Raw genomic sequence first — 21,338 nt, 5'->3', positions numbered from 1 at the left:
TCCGTTGGGATGCGGCCATTCAACGGGATGGTCCTGTAAGTGCTTAGGAACAGAGGCACCACCGTATTGGCACACAACTTCACCAATAACTTTTCCAATTGCATCTTAAATGTACACACCATACATTCTGCTTCACCATTCAGTTGGGTGTGATGAAATGGTGCAGATGTGAGGTGGGTAATAACGATCCAGATGCAGAAATTATAGAACAATGCTGAGGCGAACAGTGGGCCATTATTATCAGAGATGATCATCTGTGGCAATCCTTGGATTGCAAAAATTTGCATTAGAGCCTGCACAGTAATGTCTGCCAAGGTGGAGACCATGTGCATGACATATGGATAATTTGACAGTGTATCCAACACTCTTAACCACATGGAATGACAGAAAGGATCTGCAAAATTGATGTGGTTGCAGTCACATGGCTTGGAGTGGGACACAGAGTGAAAGTGGGCCTGGCTACTTGGGAAGCTATGAAAGACTGTAGCCACATGGCCATATTTACTGCAAGCAGGACAGATGTATACCTATGTGGACTGCAGCGCTAACATGTACATGGAAGCAGGCATGACACAACAGGAAACCACATCAGAAAACAGCAACATCCGATTGCCACATGGCTGAATTAGAGGAACAAATTGAAAGCGTCAGGGAATGCTGCCAATGTTGTGGCAACAAGCACAACAGACCTCACTGTCCACTGCAGAACAAACCACAATTTCATGAATCAGAGAAATGGCATAGGAGTGTTGGCAGTGGGCACACACAAATTTACATTTCCTACTTAGCCCACAGAGGTTGGCTGCTCATGTTTCATAGGACTGGTGTGGTTTCTTTTGCTGCTGGTGGAACTGCATACAGGAAACATCACATTTGTTTGCTTAAGATAATAAACATAACCAAATAATACATTTCAGAAAATAACAATGCTGATGGGTTTTCAAGGGGGCAAGTTTTTGAAGCAAGTGAAACATTTCAATCACAGTCCATGAAAAGAAACAAAAGCTTTTTGTCACAATGGATCCTCTACCTGAAATGCTGCTACAGATGTCACATGTGTGTATTCCAATACTCATCTGCTTATTGGAATGATGGAAAAGCTTGGATGGGGGAGAGGGAGCAGTGAAGGGGACGGACAGCAGATGGGCGCATAGGCTGCAGTGGCTTGGGGGCCATTGCTCCCAACGAATTTGTGAATGATTAACAAAAAAAGTGTAATTGCTGCTGTTGTTGTTCAAACTATTACTGTAGCAATTGAACCAACACCAGATCCATTTCGCTCATGACTGACACACACTGAGTGAATTACATCATCACCAAAACTACATTGTTTATTGACGGCCACTACATCCATGAAATTATGTCAGCTGATAACTGCCCACAAAATAATAACAAGGTCAGAGAAACATTAACACAACTATTAATGGTCCAAGTACATAGCCCTGTCACTGACAACTGAATGCACACTGGAATGGAGCTAGTCTGATGTGAGAACATTTGCATGTGGCAGAGAAAATGCAAGTGACCAAGATCCTGCTGGCAACAGCCTTAGGTGTTCACTTTGCCGGCCAGGGCACTGGCTGTGGGCGATGATGGTGCACTTGTTTTTCCCAATCACCACTGGCATGAGATACAAATGCTGATGTGGCGGATTGCGCAAACACTCATCAATGTAATGTTGCTACGCAAATTTAATTCAGTAAATCTTTGGCCTTTATTTCTATAATTTCTTTGTTTTTACCCATAAACAGTAGAGTTGGGTTATCTGCTTAACTAACTGGATACCCTGGTTCTTTCGTTGTGGTTTTTCTATGTTCTGTTTCATTGGTTCTGTTAATTGTACACATCAGGTTTACCAGTCTTTCAAGCCCCCTCCCCCTCCTGCCACGCCTTCATGCCATATTAGTTTCCCTTATTTCTGATGATTTTCCACACATCTGTGAACATTCTAATGAATGTTAAAGGTCCAAATCTACTTAAATGTATGCCATCCTTTCCCAGGCAGTTTTTACATAGAAATTTGTTTGGGCCTATGTAGGTAACCCCAAGATGATCACATTGATCTTTGATAGCAAAGTTTATTTTTGAGATATATTTATCATTTGCTTACCTTCTTTTCACAGTTTTGCCTGGATCCCTCATAGACACTTCTTGCTGCATGAATCATGTTTATTCTTTCATTTCTCAATTCTTCTTCGCTGCTGCTTCTTAATGAATTTGTTTCAACAGGTACAAAAACACCTTTGTAATTCCATGTTGTTCAGGATGCCGGTATGTAGACATTTGTTTTGAATTTTCAATATTTTTAAAATGTTTGCCGAGATGTTGCATTCTGATTCCATAGTTCTAAGTTTTATATGCTTTTATATATATGTCCCTCACTACTAGCACAACAATGTGACTATGTAGATAAATGGGATTCATATGCTGTAAATTATGAGTTTCTGTCAATCTGCATTTATAATTATCACTTACAATGTGTACATTTTTGGACATCTCATGGCATTATGCTTCTGTGAAGATAATATTGACGTCTATTAGACCAATATGGTGCTAAGTACAAGTTTTTATGATATACTTCTTAAACTTCACAGAAAGGTAAGGCCGATCTCTAATGATTTATAATGTCCCACATTTTTTAGGCTTCTGAAGGTGATAGATTAATCTGCTGAAACCAGTAAATTGAAATAAAAAAAAATTGTGCAACTGATGAGTGAATTTTATTCTGAAATGTGTACTATAATTGTTGGGAAAATAACAGTTATGAATAAAATCATAAATCACTGTGTCTGCAGTTTTTCTGAAATGCCATTTTTCCATAAATAAAATATCTTTTGTACTCTGTGACTGATGCACTCTGAAATTGCTGTCACCACATTTTCAGATTTTTTCTTTAAAGCAAGTATGTATATATAGGACATGTTCTATGATCACAAGTCAAACACAAGAATCCATCAAAATAAAAATAAATGAATCATTAATGCAATTAAACATAACAATGTTCTCACTTTCAATTAAAAGACTTTTCTTTTTAAAAATTGCTATTCAGTAAATGTATTTTGTCACTAAGCGTTTATTTAATAAAAAAAAGAAAAAACATGAGATGAATATGAATTCAATAGTGGTTAGATCACAGGCTTCCAGAAAATTTCACAAGGGGCATATCTTCTTCTAGTGAAGGATTCTCCAACAGCAGTTCAGAATTCTTGATTCTTGATATCTTACATGAGGCATACAAGGAAATCCCTCATGACAATAAGTTGTGCAACTTGTGCTGTTGACAGCCTCATTATCTAAACCTAAGGGGTGACCCCGACACAGTCCACAGGAGTGACCCTGACACAGTCCACACCAAATGCATCTTTTTTTTTTTATGTGTGAATACCTCTTATAAAGACTGAAACCATTGTAGCCAAAGGGACACATACAACACATATGCTCAAACAGATTGTCTGTTTAAGGTTTACAGGAACAAAAGTTGAGTTAATGTCAGTGTGAATCTAAAGCTCGTTCATTTCTTTTGAGACTGATGCTTCTGATTGGATGTAATATAATAATGTTAATCAATGAATTTGTTAATGCAGTTATATTTATCCCGATTTTTACTTATGGGTGTGAATATGGATTTAAACATAAAGTAGGAAATACAGTTTATTTTCCAAAATGAAGACATGATGTGTCTTGTCTTTAAAGAGCTGTCTACTGATACACTGGAGGTTAAATCATAATTATATAAGAGAAGCAACAACTCACCTTTTTATTGCTAGCATGTGTCTATATTGTAGCATATATGGTAACTCATTATATGCCAGAAAAGAATGTTTCAAATGACAGTAACTATTGTTAATAAAAATAAAATGTCAAAATTACACAGAGGCAGAGCGACTGGGAAACACTTTTCTTCAAGAAGTGAAATTCTTAGTATTACCTACTTACAGTATAGCAATACCAACATGTGAAGCTACTGCACCTTCAGAAAGGAAAGAGGGCTCTGTCAAGAAAAGTTAGAAAGAGTGAATGGTTAAGCTATTTAGAACTTGGTGTGATGACTCTCAAAAGCAAAAATTAAGGTGAAAGTGTGGGCTGTCAAAGTTAATACACTAATAAGTAATATGCCAGATTCAGTTATGAGATGACAGAAGGCTGAGGTAGAGAAGTATAGGTGTATTAAAAGAGAAAAAGTGTGGAAAGAATGATGCAGTTAAGAAATAGGAAGAAAGGGAGAGAGGAAACTAGGGAAAATTAAAAAGGGAGGTAGAAAGTTTTTACCCAATTTTTTTGGTGGGGAGGAGGGGAGTGGGGATGGTGGAAGTTCATTGTTGGAGAGCAAGTTTCCATTTCCAAAGTTCCTCTTTAGTCATCATGTCTTGTAATTTTAACGGTGCTCTCAACTGAAATTTGTCTTTTAAACTGAATAACAATGTCTCATTTTAGGACATTATATATTTCAAACAATGTACAAGCATTTTCTAAAATGTCATATTTTTTCTTAATACATATTTTTTGTTCCATAAACATAATTTTTTGGGAAAGAAATTTTTCCACAGAAGTGCATTGATTTAGATGACTATTCATGTGTGATAATATTTTATGCACTAAACTGCATCTTCAGCATCAATGTCTACCAGTCTTGTGGTCCTGTATTGCAGCAACCAATTCCTGTTCTTTGCATATGTTGTGCTCATCCTAATAAACCAAGACCATATGGTGATGAACTGGCAGTTTTCATGAAGTATACCCCTTTGGTATTGCTGTAACAAAGTATGTTTCCAACTAGTAGTACAGCACTGAGATAGGGACTTACAAGTTAGTTAGTTAATTACTTCTTCTACAGATGATGTGGAACGTGTCATCAGAACAAACATAGAATACATACAGTGTTGATACATAAAGGAAGGTCCAAGATAAAATAACAACAATATGGAAAGGATAGATTGCTACTCTCCACATAGAGGAGGCACTGTGTCCCAGAGAGGCACAATGTATAAGTCTGCTAAAATATTAAAGATTTTGGACAAAATCTTACTTCTGCAGTAGAAAACACACATACTAGCTCTGACCTTATGACCTGATGACAGAGGCTTCACTGCTGTCGTTATGAACTGAAGTGATATCAGGTGTTCCCCAGGGAAGTGTCCTGGGACCTCTGCTGTTCCTGATCTATATAAATGACCTGGGTGACAATCTGAGCAGTTCTCTTAGGTTGTTCGCAGATGATGCTGTAATTTACCATCTAGTAAGGTCAACCGAAGACCAGTATCAGTTGCAAAACAATTTAGAAAAGATTGCTGTATGGTGTGGCAGGTGGCAGTTGATGCTAAATAACGAAAAGTGTGAGGTGATCCACACGAGTTCCAACCAAAAGAAATCCGTTGGATTTCGATTACTCGATAAATAGTACAATTCTCAAGGCTGTCAATTCAACTAAGTACCTGGGTGTTAAAATTACAAACAACTTCAATTGGAAGGACCACATAGACAATATTGTGAGGAAGGCGAGCCAAAGGTTGCGTTTCATCGGCAGGACACTTAGAAGATGCAACAAGTCCACTAAAGAGACAGCTTACACTACACTTGTTCGTCCTCTGTTAGAATATTGCTGCACGGTGTGGGATCCTTACCAGGTGGGATTGACGGAGGACATCGAAAGGGTGCAAAAAAGGGCAGCTCGTTTTGTATTATCACGTAATAGGGGAGAGAGTGTGGCAGATATGATACGTGAGTTGGGATGGAAGTCATTAAAGCAAAGACGTTTTTCATCACAGCGAGATCTATTTACGAAATTTCAGTCACCAACTTTCTCTTCCAAATACGAAAATACTTTGTTGAGCCCAACCTACATAGGTAGGAATCATCATTAAAATAAAATAAGAGAAATCAGAGCTCGAACAGAAAGGTTTTTCCCACGCGCTGTTCGGGAGTGGATTGGTAGAGAGATAGTACGATTGTGGTTCGACGAACCCTCTGCCAAGCACTTAAATGTGAATTGCAGAGTAATCATGTAGATGTAGATGTAGAATTACCTGGTGGAGGGCTCCTGTTACAGTGACTCCATTCCAGAAATCCAACATGATCTCCAGCCGCTCCTCCAATCCTTATGCCTATCCCAAAACTTCTCCTTGAGTCTGTTCTCTCCTCACTTCCACCACTCCCTGCAGTCCTACCTTCTGCATACTTCCTAAATTCCATAAGCCCAGTCACCCAAGATGCCCCACTGAGGCTGACTACTGTACTCCCACGGAGGGAACCTCTGCTCTCATGGATCAACAGCTTCAGCCTATTATCCATAATCTACCCTCTTATATAAAAGACACCAATCATTTGGTGACTCTTCACAGTTCCTGTTTCTTTGCCCAGAATCCCAAACCCCTCACCTGGTTTGGATCCCTTGACGATATCTTTGTGATCGTATGAGGACAACCTATCTGCATTACTGCAGAACCACAACACCCACTCTAGCATTCACACCGCCTGACCCTGTTCAATCCAAGAAGCCACATTCCTCAATGCAGACTTCAGCTTCAAGGATGTCTACATAAGTACCTCCATCCACATAAAACCTACCAACCACACACAATACTTCCACATTGATATAGCCTCACCACTTGTCATCATCTCATCTGTAATGATGAAAAGCCCATCACCAAATATGACATGGGTCTCATGGAGGTCTTCACAGACCAAAATTACTCTCCCAAGCTTGTCCAGAAACAGACCTTCTGTGTCTCTCCAGTCACATCTATCATATCAATGCACTACAATTCCTTTCCCCTTCTCTACCTCTCAACCCCCCATCTCCCTCCTCTCAAAGCCTTCCGACACTGTAACTAACAGCCCTATCCTGTCCTGTCCCTGTATCTTCCAACAGGCAGCACTAGAATCTTCCTCCACCCCTATCCTGCTATCACTGCCACTTCCCATCTCATACCTCCACTTCCCATCTCATACCTAAAGATCATAACAGGTCACTACTTCATCAGACATAGTCACAGTCAGCCTTCAGTGCCCAAAAGAAGGACTGTCTAAAAGCTTTTGTAGGACAGCAGTCTTTTTCATTGTGCCTGTCTGCGACTCAACACCACCTCTATATGGTGAGTAGCAGTCTACCCTTTCCAGGCACAAAGGGTGGTCAGAAAAGTCTGCAAAGCCTGTATGTATGTTGCAGGTAGGTTGTGCAGAGAAATGATGTTTATGATGTTTCAGGAAAAAAAAAAAAAAAAAAAAAAAAAAAAAAAAAAAAAAAGTTTCGCTGTTACTGAGTTAATTATCATTGAAGTTAGCCAGTCAGGTAATTGCACATGCAAATTCAAGTGGCCAGCCAGAGATTGTGTCACCAAATGTGTTCTTCAAGAGAGCAATACGAAAACTGGATATGGGACAGTAGTAAGAATTCACAGGTTAAGCAGTCTCATGCAGTATCATCAATGCTATAAGAACAACTAACACTAGCTGTATCTGGTGGGATACTTGAACTTTTTAGTGCAGTGCCCTGATTGGCTAACTTCAATGCCAACTAACTCAGAAAAGGCTCAATATATCAAGTTATTTCTTAAATTATTTCTGTTTCTAACCACCCTGTATTGTAAGATGGAAAAATATTTATGGGGCTACATGCTGACCATCTACTGTTTTTTTCTGTACAAGTTATTTATATTCAAGAATTCCTCTAAGGTACAGAAGGAGGTGGTAAGACAAAGCAATTTTAATCAATATTTTAAAGCATCTACTATCTGTCAGACATTTTATTTCTATGGGTAGATTGTCAAAGAGTCTTATAGCTGCATATGTCCTTGCTTTCTGCGCCAAAGTTAGATATATTAAAGGGCAATAGAGATCATTTTTCTGTTGTACTGTTGCACATGTGAATATCTCTTAGTCTCAAACTAAGATCAGTTGTTCATAACAAGTGTCATAATTTAACAAATGTACTATGAAGCTCAGGTTTATATTGTGAACTGCTTAAAGAGATACCTGCAAGATGTATTTGTGTGAATCCCACACATAATTCTAATCACTTTTGTTTTTGCAAAATATACTTTTTGTGTAAGTGAGGAGTACCCCAGACTATTAACCCATAAGATATCAGTGAATGAAACTACACAAAATACATTAGCTTATTTACTTCTGTATCCACAAAGTTGGTAGTTATTCTTACATAAAAGTAACCAAATCTAAACATGTTAGTGGGTCTACCATATAGTTTTTCCAGTTTAAGTTTTCATCAATGTCAGAACTTTCTAGACTATTTACCATTACTATTGGTATGCTAGGTTAATAGGAAAGGGAATGTTTCTGAGAGTACAGAACTGGAGAAGCTATGATTTTTCAAAGTTTAAAGCCAGCCCGTTTGTGCAGAATCAATCAGTATCTTTCAGAAAACAACATTTACTGCATGCAAACCATTCAACACTGATCACATCATCTTAAGTCACCAGTCAAGTGGCAGCATCATCATGAATCAATGTTTCAATGAGTTGACTAATTCTAATCTTCAAGCAAAGAGTGCGGTTTCAGTCAGACATAATCTTTCATAACTACTGTTCTGCAGCCTCCTGTGCCAATAAAGCATTGAGTGGGCCACCTGTATGCCACCAGAAGATGGTGTCCAGCCCTGTGCTGGTGGGGGGGATTCCAGCCAACACATGGAAAATTATTGAGGAGATCTTTATCTTGCAGAAGATGTCAAATAACTGAAGATGACAATGAGAGAAGAGCAGAGCATACATGAGTATGAGGAAGCATACAAAAACAGATGGGCATCCATCTTCCCCAAAGAGAAAACCTTGAGTGCACATGCAGATACAAATGATAAAAATAATCTTGTTCTCTCTCTCTCTCTCTCTTTCTCTCTCTCTCTCTCTCTCTCTCTCCGTGTGTGTGTGTGTGTGTGTGTGTGTGTGTGTGTGTGTGTGTGTCGGTGTGGGGGCATGCGCGTGCATATGCACAAAAGTGATATTTTACCTGGGGTCAACATGTGCTCCCATGGCAGCCCATGGTCGTCCATAGCAGCTGCTATATGTGTCCCAGCCATCGCATTGGTACCCGAGAAAGGCTGAAGGAGATGTTACAGATTCAGCAAAATATTGTGTAGATCTCGTATGTGAACAGTCTCCTGTAAGAAAATGGATAATTCAGTAACAATGTATACCAAACACCTAACACTGTAGAAATAATCTAAAGTATGTATCATATTTATCTCATTGTTTAATACATGAATAGAACAGGAGAGGGAGTGATTCATTCTGCTTCACAATATTTTGCACCATGCACTGTATGCAGTAGCCACCAGAAAGATCGCGGGAGGTGCACATTGGCACGGTGCGTCATGGACGGAAGTTGCCGCAAGTAGAGTCCCGTCCACCAGAGGACACGCGAGAATTCGGACCCGACCTCTGCCGGCATAACAACAACAACAACTCCGGCAGCACGGGCCGTGCCCAGTCAGTTAACATCGGGCATGCCTAGGACACAGTCCCGGTCTACGCTAAGTGAAGTGCGACGTAAACGTGAACAGTGTTACTACACAATTGGCGACGAGTAGGGTCATTCCTTCGTGTGTTGCGTCGTTGTTCCGGTTTCGCAGCTTCTCCATGGCATGGAGGATTTAGTGCGGGTTTTGGTTGAGCAGCAGACGGAGCTCATGGCCACCATGAAACAAGTGCTTCCGGCGTTGCTCTCCACGCCGTCTGCTCCAGTGCCGTTCCCTCTTCCCTTTCCCCCGTATGACGAGATGGCGGAGGATTGGGACGCATATGAACATCACCTTCGGCAGCATTTCCAGGCGTTTCATGTTGCCGATGCGGAGGTATGTCGTGCTCTCTTCTTGTCTGGGATATCTCCCTCACTGTATCAAGTTTTGCGGCAGCTAGCGCCGTTGCAGGAACCCTCGTCCTTGACTTTTGACGCATTGTGTTCATTGCTGTCTCCATATTATCGCCGCCGCACGCATGTTGTGGCAGCTAGGGTTGAGTTCTATCAATGCAAGAAACAGCCCCATCAGTCTTACCGGGCATGGGCCGCTACCCTGCACGGTCTTAGTCACAAGTGTCATTTTGTCATGGAGCAGTCGCGTGAGTCGTATGCCCATGTTATGGTACGCGACGCCATTGTTCGTTCGGCCCCTGATAGGGAGGTCTGGCAATGGGCCCTGCAGTTAGAAGACCCTTCCCTCGAGGAAGTCCTGTCCATTGCTCAATCGTATGAAGTCTCTCACGCAGCAGGTCAACAGCTGGAAGCGTGGTGTGACGTCGCGGCAGTTCAGGGCGGCGCGGCCGCGTCCACTGTGTCCGGGGTGGACGACGTGCGAGCGGTACAATCCGGCTGTTACGGCCGCTCCCGCACGGCACATAAACAGAATTCCGGCTGCCGGCCCCTGTTGCCGTCCTGTGTGTCGTGCTATATACATCATGATCAGTCAGAGTGCCCCCAGCGTTGGGCCGTTTGTCGCAAATGTAATAAAAAAGGTCACATTGCTGAAGTTTGCCGCTCAGCCTCAAAAGAATCGAAGGAAGCAGGTACTGAGGACATGGACGTTGACATTCAGGAAGTTTCATTGGGCCAGGCTCCCGACGCATCGACACGCAAACTCATTATCGAGGTGTCGGTTCGGTCGCGCCGGTTACAACTGCAAGTAGATACGGGCGCAGCAGTTTCGTTGTTGAATGCACAAACTTATTCCGACCTTGGATCGCCCCCATTGGCGCCAGTTTACCGGTGTCTATGCGGTTATGGTAAACAGTTCATTCCCCTACTGGGTCAATTCACTACCAACGTGACTTACAAATCAGTCACTCGCCCAATTACTTTTATTGTTGTCAGTGATGCGAGCTCCACTAACCTTTTTGGCCTGGATGCCTTTCAAGCTTTCGGTTTTTCTATCGCTGACACCATACAGTTGGTCTCTGAAGACGTTCCCTATCAATCATTGGAATCTTTGATCTCAGACTTTCCAGATATTTTTGAGGAGGGCCTGGGGTGTGTTTCAGATTTTGAAGCTCACTTAACGTTGAAGGCGTCGGCTCGCCCGCATTTTCTATGTGCGAGGCAGATCCCCTTGGCTCTCCGCCCTCAGGTAAAGGAAGAGCTAGACCGGCTGACAGCCCTAGGGGTCGTTCTTCCCATTTCTTCCACTGAGTGGGCTTTGCCCCTCGTTATTGTAAGGAAGCCCTCGGGAAAATTACGTCTTTGTGGCGATTTCAAGGCCACCATTAATTCCCAATTGGTGGTGGACACCTAACCTTTGCCTCGTGCTGATGAATTGTTCTCTGCCGTGGCGAGAGGCCACTATTTTTCGAAAATCGATCTTTCGGAGGCTTATCATCAGATACCACTTGAAGAGGACACCGAACGGCTGGCGGTCATCAACACCCCGTTTGGCCTTTACCAATACCAGCAGTTGGCCTTTGGAATATCCAGTGCCCCGGCGATATTCCAGCGTTATCTTGAGCACGTCACGTCGACAATCCCTCATTGTATTAATTACCTGGATGACATAATTGTCACAGGCCGCAGCATGAAGGACCACTTGCACAACCTTCGCACACTCTTTCTCAAATTCAGGCTTGCATTGCAACCTGCATAAGTCAACCTTCTTCCAACCGTCCATTGAGTATGTGGGCTACACCATCTCTCAGCACGGCATCCAGCCACTAGTAAGTTTGGTCCAAGGTATCGTCGACCTTCCTCGGCCTGCTTCGCTGAAAGAGTTACAAGCTTTTTTAGGCAAGATAGCCTATTACCACTGGTTCATTTCCAGGGCTTCCACTATAGCCCACCCCCTGTACTGCCTTCTGCGCAAGGGTGTTCCTTTTGATTGGTCGCCTGCATGTGAGCGAGCGTTCACCTCGTTGAAGGGCCTCCTCACATCAGCCCCTTGTTTGGCTACTTTTGATCCCCGTAAGCTATTGGTCCTGGCTACAGATGCTTCGTAGTATGGGGTGGGGGCGGTCCTGGCCCATCGCAATGCAGATGGTTCCGAGCAACCACTGGCGTTTGCGTCTAAAACGCTTAGTGCCACGCAGGCCCATTACTCCCAGGTGGAAAAAGAGGCTTTGGCCATTGTCTACACTTTTACCAAGTTTCACCCTTTCTTGTATGGCACGAAGTTTCAGTTAATCACTGACCATAAGCCGTTAATATCGTTATTTGGCCCCGCCTCTCAGATTCTGGATAGGGCGGCCCACAGACTACAGTGCTGGGCTTTGTTCCTCTCCAAGTACCATTATGACATTCATTTTCGCCCTACAGGACAGCATGCCAACGCCGACGCTCTTTCCTGTCTTCCGGTGGGCCCGGATCCTACGTTCGATCGAGAGGAGATTATGTGTTTTCATTTGGATGTGGCATCCCACCAAGTGGTTGATGGCTTCCCGATCACTAGTTCTCGAGTTGCCAGGGAAACGGCAGCTGACCCGGTTCTCCGGCAAGTAGTTCGCCTCATTCAGCAGGGGTGGTCATCCCGCCCTCCGGGCCGGGCCTCGGACCCTCTTCGTAATTATTTTATTCTACGAGACCACCTCTCGGTCTTGGAAGGAGTTCTCCTTCTGGCTACCGATGATACACCTCCTAGCGTGGTTGTTCCTGCAAGTTTACGAAGGGAGGTCCTCACATTATTACATGTGGGGCACTGGGGTGTTTCCCGTACTAAAACCTTGGCTCGCAGACATGTGTACTGGCCCGGTATTGACAGAGAAATTGAGCACTTGGTGGTCGCCTGTTACCAGTGTGCGAGCCAACAGGCATCTCCCAGGGCAGCGTTCTCTTCATGGCCGCCAGCAACCCAAGCATGGGAACGTGTTCACATCGATTTTGCGGGCCCGTTTCTCAATGGCTTTTGGCTCATTGTCATTGATGCTTATTCCCGATTCCCATATGTGGTTCACTGCTCCTCAACCATTTCAGAAGTTGCAATCCAGGCACTAGCAAAAATCTTTTCTGTGGAAGGTCTGCCAATCACCCTGGTCTCGGACAATGGACCGCAGTTTATTTCGCAGACCTTCCAGGATTTTTGTAGGCGCTTTGGTATTCGGCACGTTTGCTCTCCCCCCTTCCATCCACAATCGAATGGGGAAGCCGAGTGCATGGTGCGCACATTTAAGACGCAGATGAAAAAGTATGTGCACGAATTTCCTGCGGAGGAAGCATTGACGTTTTTCCTGACGGCATACCGGACCACACCAATGGGAGACCGCAGCCCCGCAGAGCTCGTCCATGGGCGTCAACCTAGGACTCTGCTGCACCTCCTCCGGCCTGGTCCTCGCCAGTCTTCACAAAACGGAGTACCTGGCTTTCCACTGGGTATGGCGGTCTGGGCCCGTGGGTTTGGTCGCAATCCACGTTGCATACCGGCGGTGGTCCTGCGCCAAAATGGCCGCCGGCTCTATATCTTGCAGGCTGGGGACTGGGTGGTATGTCGTCACCAAAATCAGCTACGTCCACGTTCGGGCACCCACCCTCCGACCTCTCGGACACCGGCTTCCCCATTGCCGGCACCTGTGTTGGTTTCGCAGGGGACGTTACCTCCTCTCCCCGCTGTGACTCTGCCGCACTGCGATGGTTCTCAGCCTTGGCAGCCTCCAGTAGCTCCAGTACCGGCATTGCCATCATTCGAGATGCCCCAGCGAGAGCCGGCCCCCCTAGCAGGCCCGGTTTCTCAGGAGTCTGGTTCACGTGTGGTCGTCCCTTCCCCATCGTCCCCGCCACTGGGTCTTGCCCCTCCCGAGGTGGAACGGGATCCGGAGTTTGACAGCTTGTTGCCCGTTCTGCCCAGGGCTCCTGTTGTGGGACGACAGGGGCCTCTTCATGTGGGTCACTTCCAGCCGTATTCGAAGGTTCCGGCTCGAGGGTTGGCTGATCCCCTCGACTCCGGCCTTCCAATGGATGTGGAGGTCATCGCTCCTGCCCGACGCTCCACCTTCTGATGCAGTGGATCACAGTGGCTTCACCCCCCGAAGGAGGAGGAGTGCAGTAGCCACCAGAAAGATCGCGGGAGGCGCACATTGGCATGGCGCGTCACGGATGGTAGTTGCCACAAGTAGAGTCCCGTCCACCAGAGGGCACGCGAGAATTCGGACGCGACCTCTGCCGGCATAACAACAACAACTCCGGCAGCACGGGCCGTGCCCAGTCAGTTAACATCGGGCATGCCTAGGACACAGTCCCGGTCTACGCTAAGTGAAGTGCGATGTAAACGTGAACAGTGATACTACACTGTACAATGAATTTCCTGAAAAGAGAGAGGGGGTTGCATTAATAACCATAATTTTCTTTCTGAGGTGACAAGGAAGAATATGGAATAAAAGAGAAAGGACACACATGAATAAGTAAAAATAGTTTACTCAGAAACAAAAATCTCACAAAAGTATTATGCACTGGGCAAATATTATTGTTATGCTGTGGGTTGTGGGATGTAGACTGTTGTAGCTGGTTTTATCTTCTCATGTGCATTGTGCCTGATCTGTTAGGTCAGCACTATGGTAATTACAGAAGTTTCTCCAGGGATCTCAAGATACACTTATTTTTTTACATATTCAGGAGATGGAATCAGCTCCAACTTGGAAAAGCCCTGTTGAATTTGTTCTGTCCACTTATGTCCTGAATGATACAATAGTTCAAGCATTTTGAATGTTACAGCATCCCACAGATCTGAATAAAATGTTTCAAGAACAACTGATCAGAAAGTAGTTGGCAAACATATACAGATAATTGTTCTGTAGTTTTTTACTGCTCTGCTGTAATGGTTGTAAATTTGAATCACTTACTGAATGCAATTCTAAAGACAGATTAGGCCTATAATACATTTTCCAAAATCTGTATTTACTTTTTTTCCTAATGTTAATCTTTTCCATTTTCTTATAACCATTCTTGCGCTGTTAGCAAAACCTAGTCAAATGTTGGAGTTTTTTACTTTCCACAAAGTCTGACACATTTTATTAACAAGTATCAATATTAATGACATACCTATACAAGACATTCCTATTTTTAAGACAAAGAGAGAAAACAGTCATTACATTTTAGAAATTATTTAGAGGGAAGCACAAGTTCTCCATGGTCCAGTGAAGAATAGCACACAAGATCTTTAAGATCTTTTCCCAGATTACATTTTGTTACTAACAATGGAAACTTCAGGTAGGAACATCAACAATATGAGGAAAAGGATAGATTGCTACTGACCATAAAGATGGCATGTTGAGTTGCAGACAGGCACAATGAAAAGACTGTTACACATTTAGCATTGGCCAAAAGCTGTGCCTGTCTGTAGTTGAATGCATTATGTTTTTGGTGAGTAGCAATCTATCCTTTTCCTTATACCATTGTACCTAGTTACAGTCAATATTGCACAAAATTATCACTGTGCAATATACACATTTAGTCAAAGTTACATAATTGGTTGCATCTTAGCAAGGCAAAAGTTATCTGTTATTGCACACAGAGAAGAAGTAGTATTGATTTTTTTTAGTAAATAAAGCTATACTAAACATTATTGTAGAATGAAGGCTTTCACGACTGGGTGACATGGCTGTTGATATTCTTTCTGGGATGTGAGGTCGTGGTCCAAGAGCATTTTTCTGCTCCTTACGTTTTGTCCAGAACTGCGCTGGACTTCCTCAGAGGCGCTGCTTCGCTGAGTCTTGCCGGCAAGACTCAGCGGAGCAGCGCCTCTGAGGAAGTCCAGCACAGTTCTGGACGAAACGTAAGGAGCAGAAAAGTTCTTGGACCACGACCTCACATCCCGGAAAGAATATCAACAGCCACTAAACATTATGTTCAGAACTGATACTTTGCCTGACCGCACAACAGGTTGTGGCTTGTTATATTCATACTTCCTGCCTGTTTCCTTTCCCTCCTTTCCCCATTTGAAATTAAAATTGTTTCAGATGCCCTGTGTGACCATCAGCCCTCTTTAAAATAGCTCACTTAAATCAGAAGGCAGCCTACTCATTTATCTATAATGTTAGCAATATTTGGACTTGACATGCAAACTACACTCCCAAAAATCTCCAGACATGTATTGATGTTTGATCTAAGACTGTCAGCCATGTGAGTAATAGTGTCTGTACCTCCTTTAACTATTATTACATTGTTTAATCCATGAGGAAGACTGTCCGCTAAGTTTTCATCCAATGGAAGTAGGTTGTACATATGTGTATGTGTATGCATACACACAAAACTTCACTATCACACACAAATAAATACTGTTCAAAAGGTATCAGCCATATGAAGACATTCATATCTGAGTTCCACAATGTGTATATCATAACTCATAATTCCATGATACCTCCTTTCACCCCTCCATTGGTTACTGAGACTATTGTTTGTGCTACAATGATTTAACTTATTTTTTCATACATTTAATGGCTGCTGAGCAGTAAAATCAAAAGGAAATGTTATCACCTCCTGATGTATCATTCTGCCTCTGTTAAGACATAGTGAATTAGATGATAAGGGTGTCTGTCGAATTGTTCATGGTGTATACTTTCGTCCTTGAGAACTGGTATCAGTTACTTTGAAGAACTGACTGCCGGATGAGTAAGCAATATCACGAAGTAATTTATGGGTTGCAGTGCAAAAATTTGGTATCAGTAATAAGTACGTCCAGGCAGTAAGAAACTTACATGATGGTTACAACAGTACGATCAATGTAGATACTAAAATTTCCCAAGATTTCTCTGCAAACAAGGGTCTAAGACAAGGGTGCTCATTAGCATCAACTTCAAATAAAGTATACTTAGAAGAAGTTTTGCAGAACTGGAAAAGAAAATGTCATGGAATGAGAACCCATGTAGGACAAGAAATACTGTACAGCAGCAGATATAGATGACTCCAGTTATATGTCCAGCAAACTGCACAAAGAATATTGAAAATGGGGACTGAGAATAAACTTCAAAAATATGGAATACATGGTAGTGGATGGAGACAAATGAGATGACTTGGTTGCAAAATTAAAAATATCTGTATATTTAAATAATTGAATTTCACTTTTATAATGAATGAAATAAGCACACAAGACATTACAAGTAAAATTTGGCAAGGAAAAGACTAATTGACTAACTTACTCCTTGCTAAGGAATGACAGATTACAATAAAAACAAAAGTCTTGCTGTAAAAATCAATCATAGGCCATAGACAGCAAAATATTAACTCATATTGCCACTTGCAATGGATGGATAATAACCAATGGCCAAAAAGTATCCATGAATGAACACAAGCTGAGTCGAGAAAATTTGGAAGTAGAAGATGGTCAAAAGGTATTAAACTACTAACTGCTTATATGTGTTTTTGAAAAGTTTAATCTAGATTTTGTAGGTTCCTCAAACTGCACAATTATGAATGATAAAAGTGGATACTGCTATGTATTATGTAACCTGTGAGTGTTCCTGGTGGAGCACTGCAATAGGCTAGAAAAGGGAGTAGGACAGGTATTCTTTTCAGCAAAGCAGAAAGCTTATTGAAATGGATTGCTCTTCAGCATAAGTCACAAATGAGGAATTTCAACAAAGCCAGTCTTGGTGGGAGAAGGGGGGAGGGGAGGGAGGGAGACAATGGAGGATGGAGAAAGGTAACAGGCAAACAGTAAAAAGGGGTGATTAGCAGAACAATCTATTTACTAAACTGAAAACGTATGTGACCTATTACCTAAGATAAGCAAGGAAAAGCTTCATCCAGCTGGCAACAATAGATAGTATAAATATTTGAGATACATTTGGTTGGAAACAAGATTTTTCTATTACTTGCATCTCAGAGTAGACTATATAAAGTGCTGTAGCAGAGCACTCTTATCATTTTATTTTCTCTTTGGTTTTCTGTATTGTTAATGTGCCTTGCTGTGCTGGTACTGTGAACGGCTGAAAGCAAGGGGAACAAGGGGAAACTACAGCCGTAATTTTTCCCGAGGGCATGCAGCTTTACTGTATGGTTAAATAATGATGGCATCTTCTTGGGTAAAATATTCTGGAGGTAAAATAGTCCCCCATTCAGATCTCCGGGCGGGGACTACTCAAGAGGACGTCGTTATCAGGAGAGAGTCGAGGCACATGAAAGGGAAGCAGCGGTTGGGAAGGGAGTGAGACAGGGCTGTAGCCTCTCCCCGATGTTATTCAATCTGTATATCGAGCAAGCAGTAAAGAAAACAAAAGGAAAATTTGAAGTAGGTATTAAAATCCATGGAGAAGAAATAAAAACTTTGAGGTTTGCTGATGATGTTGTAATTCTGTCAGAGACAGCAAAGGACTTGGAAGAGCAGTTGAACAGAATGGACAGTGTCTTGAAAGGAGGATATAAGATGAACATCAACAAAAGCAAAATGAAGATAATGGAATGTAGTTGAATTAAGTCGGGTGATGCGGAGGGAATTAGATTAGGAAATGAGACACTTAAAATAGTAAAGGAGTTTTGCTATTTGGGGAGCAAAATAACTGATGATGGTCAAAGTAGAGAGGATATAAAATGTAGGCTGGCAATGGCAAGGAAGGCGTTTCTGAAGAAGAGAAATTTGTTAACATCGAGTATAGATTTAAGTGTCAGGAAGTCGTTTCTGAAAGTATTTGTATGGAGTGTAGCCATGTATGGAAGTGAAACGTGGACGATAAATAGTTTGGACAAGAAGAGAATAGAAGCTTTTGAAATGTGGTGCTACAGAAGAATGCTGAAGATTAGATGGGTAGATCGCATAACTAATGAGGATGTATTGAATAGAATTGGGGAGAAGAGGAGTTTGTGGCACAATTGACAATAAGAGGGGACCGGTTGGTAGGACATGTTCTGAGGCATCAAGGGATCACAAATTTAGCATTGGAGGGCAGTGTGGAGGGTAAAAATTGTAGAGGAAGACAAGGTATGAATACACTGAACAGATTCAGAAGGATGTAGGTTGCAATAAGTACTGGGAAATGAAGTAGCTTGCACAGGATAGAGTAGCATGGAGAGCTGCATCAAACCAGTCTCAGGACTGAAGACCACAACAACAATGTGTCTGTTGAAAGTGTAACTTTGAAAATGTCACTGTTTGTTCATGTTGTTCTCCTATGTGAATAAATATTGAAGACAAATTATCTTTGCCGTTTAACAATCAACTTGCAAGCAGAAAACTGTTCATCAGGTTATGGGCAAAGATACAAAAAGTTAAAAGTGTCCTCATTCTGCAAGAATGTGTTTCCCAGTTTAAAAGACTGAAACAAAAATATGTTGGAAATGTGAAAGTTTTTTACCTGGAAGAATTTCAGAAACCAGAAATTTTATATGGAAGCTTTGCTGGGTGAATTAGATTTGTTTCATCTCATCACAGTTCAGTACATGGAACAAGGGAAATTTCTGGAAATTAATACGGTCAGGTAGTGGGTTAAAAAAGAATAACAATGTAACAACAACTATTTTTTCTTATGCTTAACAACATATTAATTTGTAAACTACTATGAGGAGTCATTAAAAAGGCTCAAGAGTAGCTCTATTTATAAGATTTACATATCTAGGTTTGATTTAATTTGATTGTTCAGGGAGAAAAAACCATTGCTCCCACCAAAACTGAGTTTATTGTGTTGTTTTACTCACTGTGTTTCTAGAAAGCCAACCAGTTCCCTTAAAGAGTTGTAGGGAACCCTTCACTGGCTACTTATTAGACATGATGACATAATTTCTTCAGGGTTTAAAGAGCCAAATTCTGTGGCTTTTGACATCAAATGCTTTTCACTGGAAGATTAGATGTCGTGTGGTTTCATCCCCCTTACCACATAGTCTACACTTAGCAGCTTCTTTCTCTATACCCATTATGTGTAGATGTGGCTTGACGTTCACAGTGACAATTATTAGTCCTGCAAATAATGTAATCTGCCTCCTGTTCAAGTCTAAGATTACAGAATGTCTCTTGAAACACAGCTTTTGTATAATTAGAGAAGGAGTGGTACCTCACATAGTATGTGAAAACATTTTCAATGGAGACACTTGGTATGCATTTCTTCATGGAGGCATGAACCTGATAGCAAAAGAGCACAGAAGAAGAATTCTTGCAGTTTACTGGTCTGCAAGGGATGGTCTGCAAGCAGCACTGGATAGAAAGTTCAAAAATGTTTATTGACATGGAGGGTGCCAACTCAGTATGTACCATTTCTGTGCTGTCATCATGATGTACTCTGGCTAATCAGATGCTGTCCTCTGGATAAGTCGGAGCCTCACCTGTTTTATGACATTCAGACTTAGCCCCTGGTGGCAAGGATGGAGGCATTCTTCAAAAGCTTAGGATTGCACCTGAATTTGATGCATCAATTATGCTGAAAACTTTTTATGCATTTGTAGACTGATTACATTTTCCTAGAGCCTTATTAGTGAACCAAAGTCTTCTCTATAGATAACTGCATAATCTGCAAAAGGTATGAGAATACTGTTAATATTGTCTGCCTTATAATTAATTTACAACTTGAATAGCAAGAGTCCCAATACATTTTCCTGGCCCATACCTGAATTTACTTCTACCTCTGTTGATGACTTTCCATTCAAAATATCTTGCTATCTCCTCCCTGCCAAGAAATCTACAGTGCAGTCACAAATTTTGTTTGATGACAAACGTTGTGTGAGAAAAAAGTGGATTTCACGCAACCAATGTTTTCTGGTTGTGGATGTATGGATCATTTCTGATACCCTTCTAGTAAATGGTTTTGACTTGTGCATCCTAATTACTGAGCACAGCCTTTTTTTTCTGGGGGGATTTTTGTGTGTGTGTGTGGGGAAGGGGGTGGGGGGGGGAGCGCATCTGTGGTGTGTTACGTTTAAAATGTGAGCTAATTCAGCAACAAATTCTGTATACAATCTAACAGGGATTTTATATCTCTATTAATCTTTTCAATAGTGTAAGAATTAAGCTGTAACAGTACTCCTGTATCTTATTTTGTAAAGGAGCATTTGGAAACTGAGTTCAGTATTTCTATTTTTGCTTTGCTACTCTCAATTAATGTTCCTCTCTTATCTACAAATATCTGGACACTAACTTTGGCACCATTGGCAGTCTTTACACATGACCAGAAGTTGTCTGGTTTTTGTAAGAGATCTTTTGACAAGATTCTGCTATAATAGCCATTGTAGGCCTCATACATTACCTTTTAGACAGCCAAAAGTATTTCATTCACCATTTTTATAATTATACCTCTACACATGTTTTTACACTTGTTATGCAGTAGTTGCTGTTTCTTTATTTTCTTTATAAGTTGCCTTGAATGACAGCAGTAGACAGCAATCTGAAGTCTGTATTTACAAGTCACAAACTGTATACAACAAAAGAGTTTACAACAAGTCGTATATTAGGAATCAGCATTACCGATCACCAATATAAATGTCTTGACTACATCAATTTC

At 41.9% G+C, this 21,338-nt stretch overlaps 1 protein-coding gene across 1 annotated transcript in view; it reads right to left on the bottom strand.

Moving 5' to 3' along the window:
- Nucleotides 1-4,425: 4,425 nt before the first annotated feature.
- LOC124607131 (phospholipase A1-like) overlaps nt 4,426-21,338 on the bottom strand; it is a 123,121-nt gene continuing 106,208 nt past the window's right edge. The window contains exons 6-7 of the mRNA XM_047139337.1: nt 8,962-9,112; nt 4,426-4,751 (exon numbers count right to left, since the gene is read on the bottom strand). Coding sequence (XP_046995293.1) covers nt 4,682-4,751; nt 8,962-9,112 — 221 coding nt within the window. The 3' untranslated portion in view covers nt 4,426-4,681. The remainder of the gene's footprint in view (nt 4,752-8,961; nt 9,113-21,338) is intronic.

This window comes from Schistocerca americana, chromosome 3 (assembly GCF_021461395.2).
Source record: "Schistocerca americana isolate TAMUIC-IGC-003095 chromosome 3, iqSchAmer2.1, whole genome shotgun sequence".
Classification (NCBI taxonomy): Eukaryota; Metazoa; Arthropoda; class Insecta; order Orthoptera; family Acrididae; genus Schistocerca; species Schistocerca americana.
Note: the sequence above shows the minus strand (reverse complement) of the source record. Positions and strands in the feature narration are given on the sequence as shown.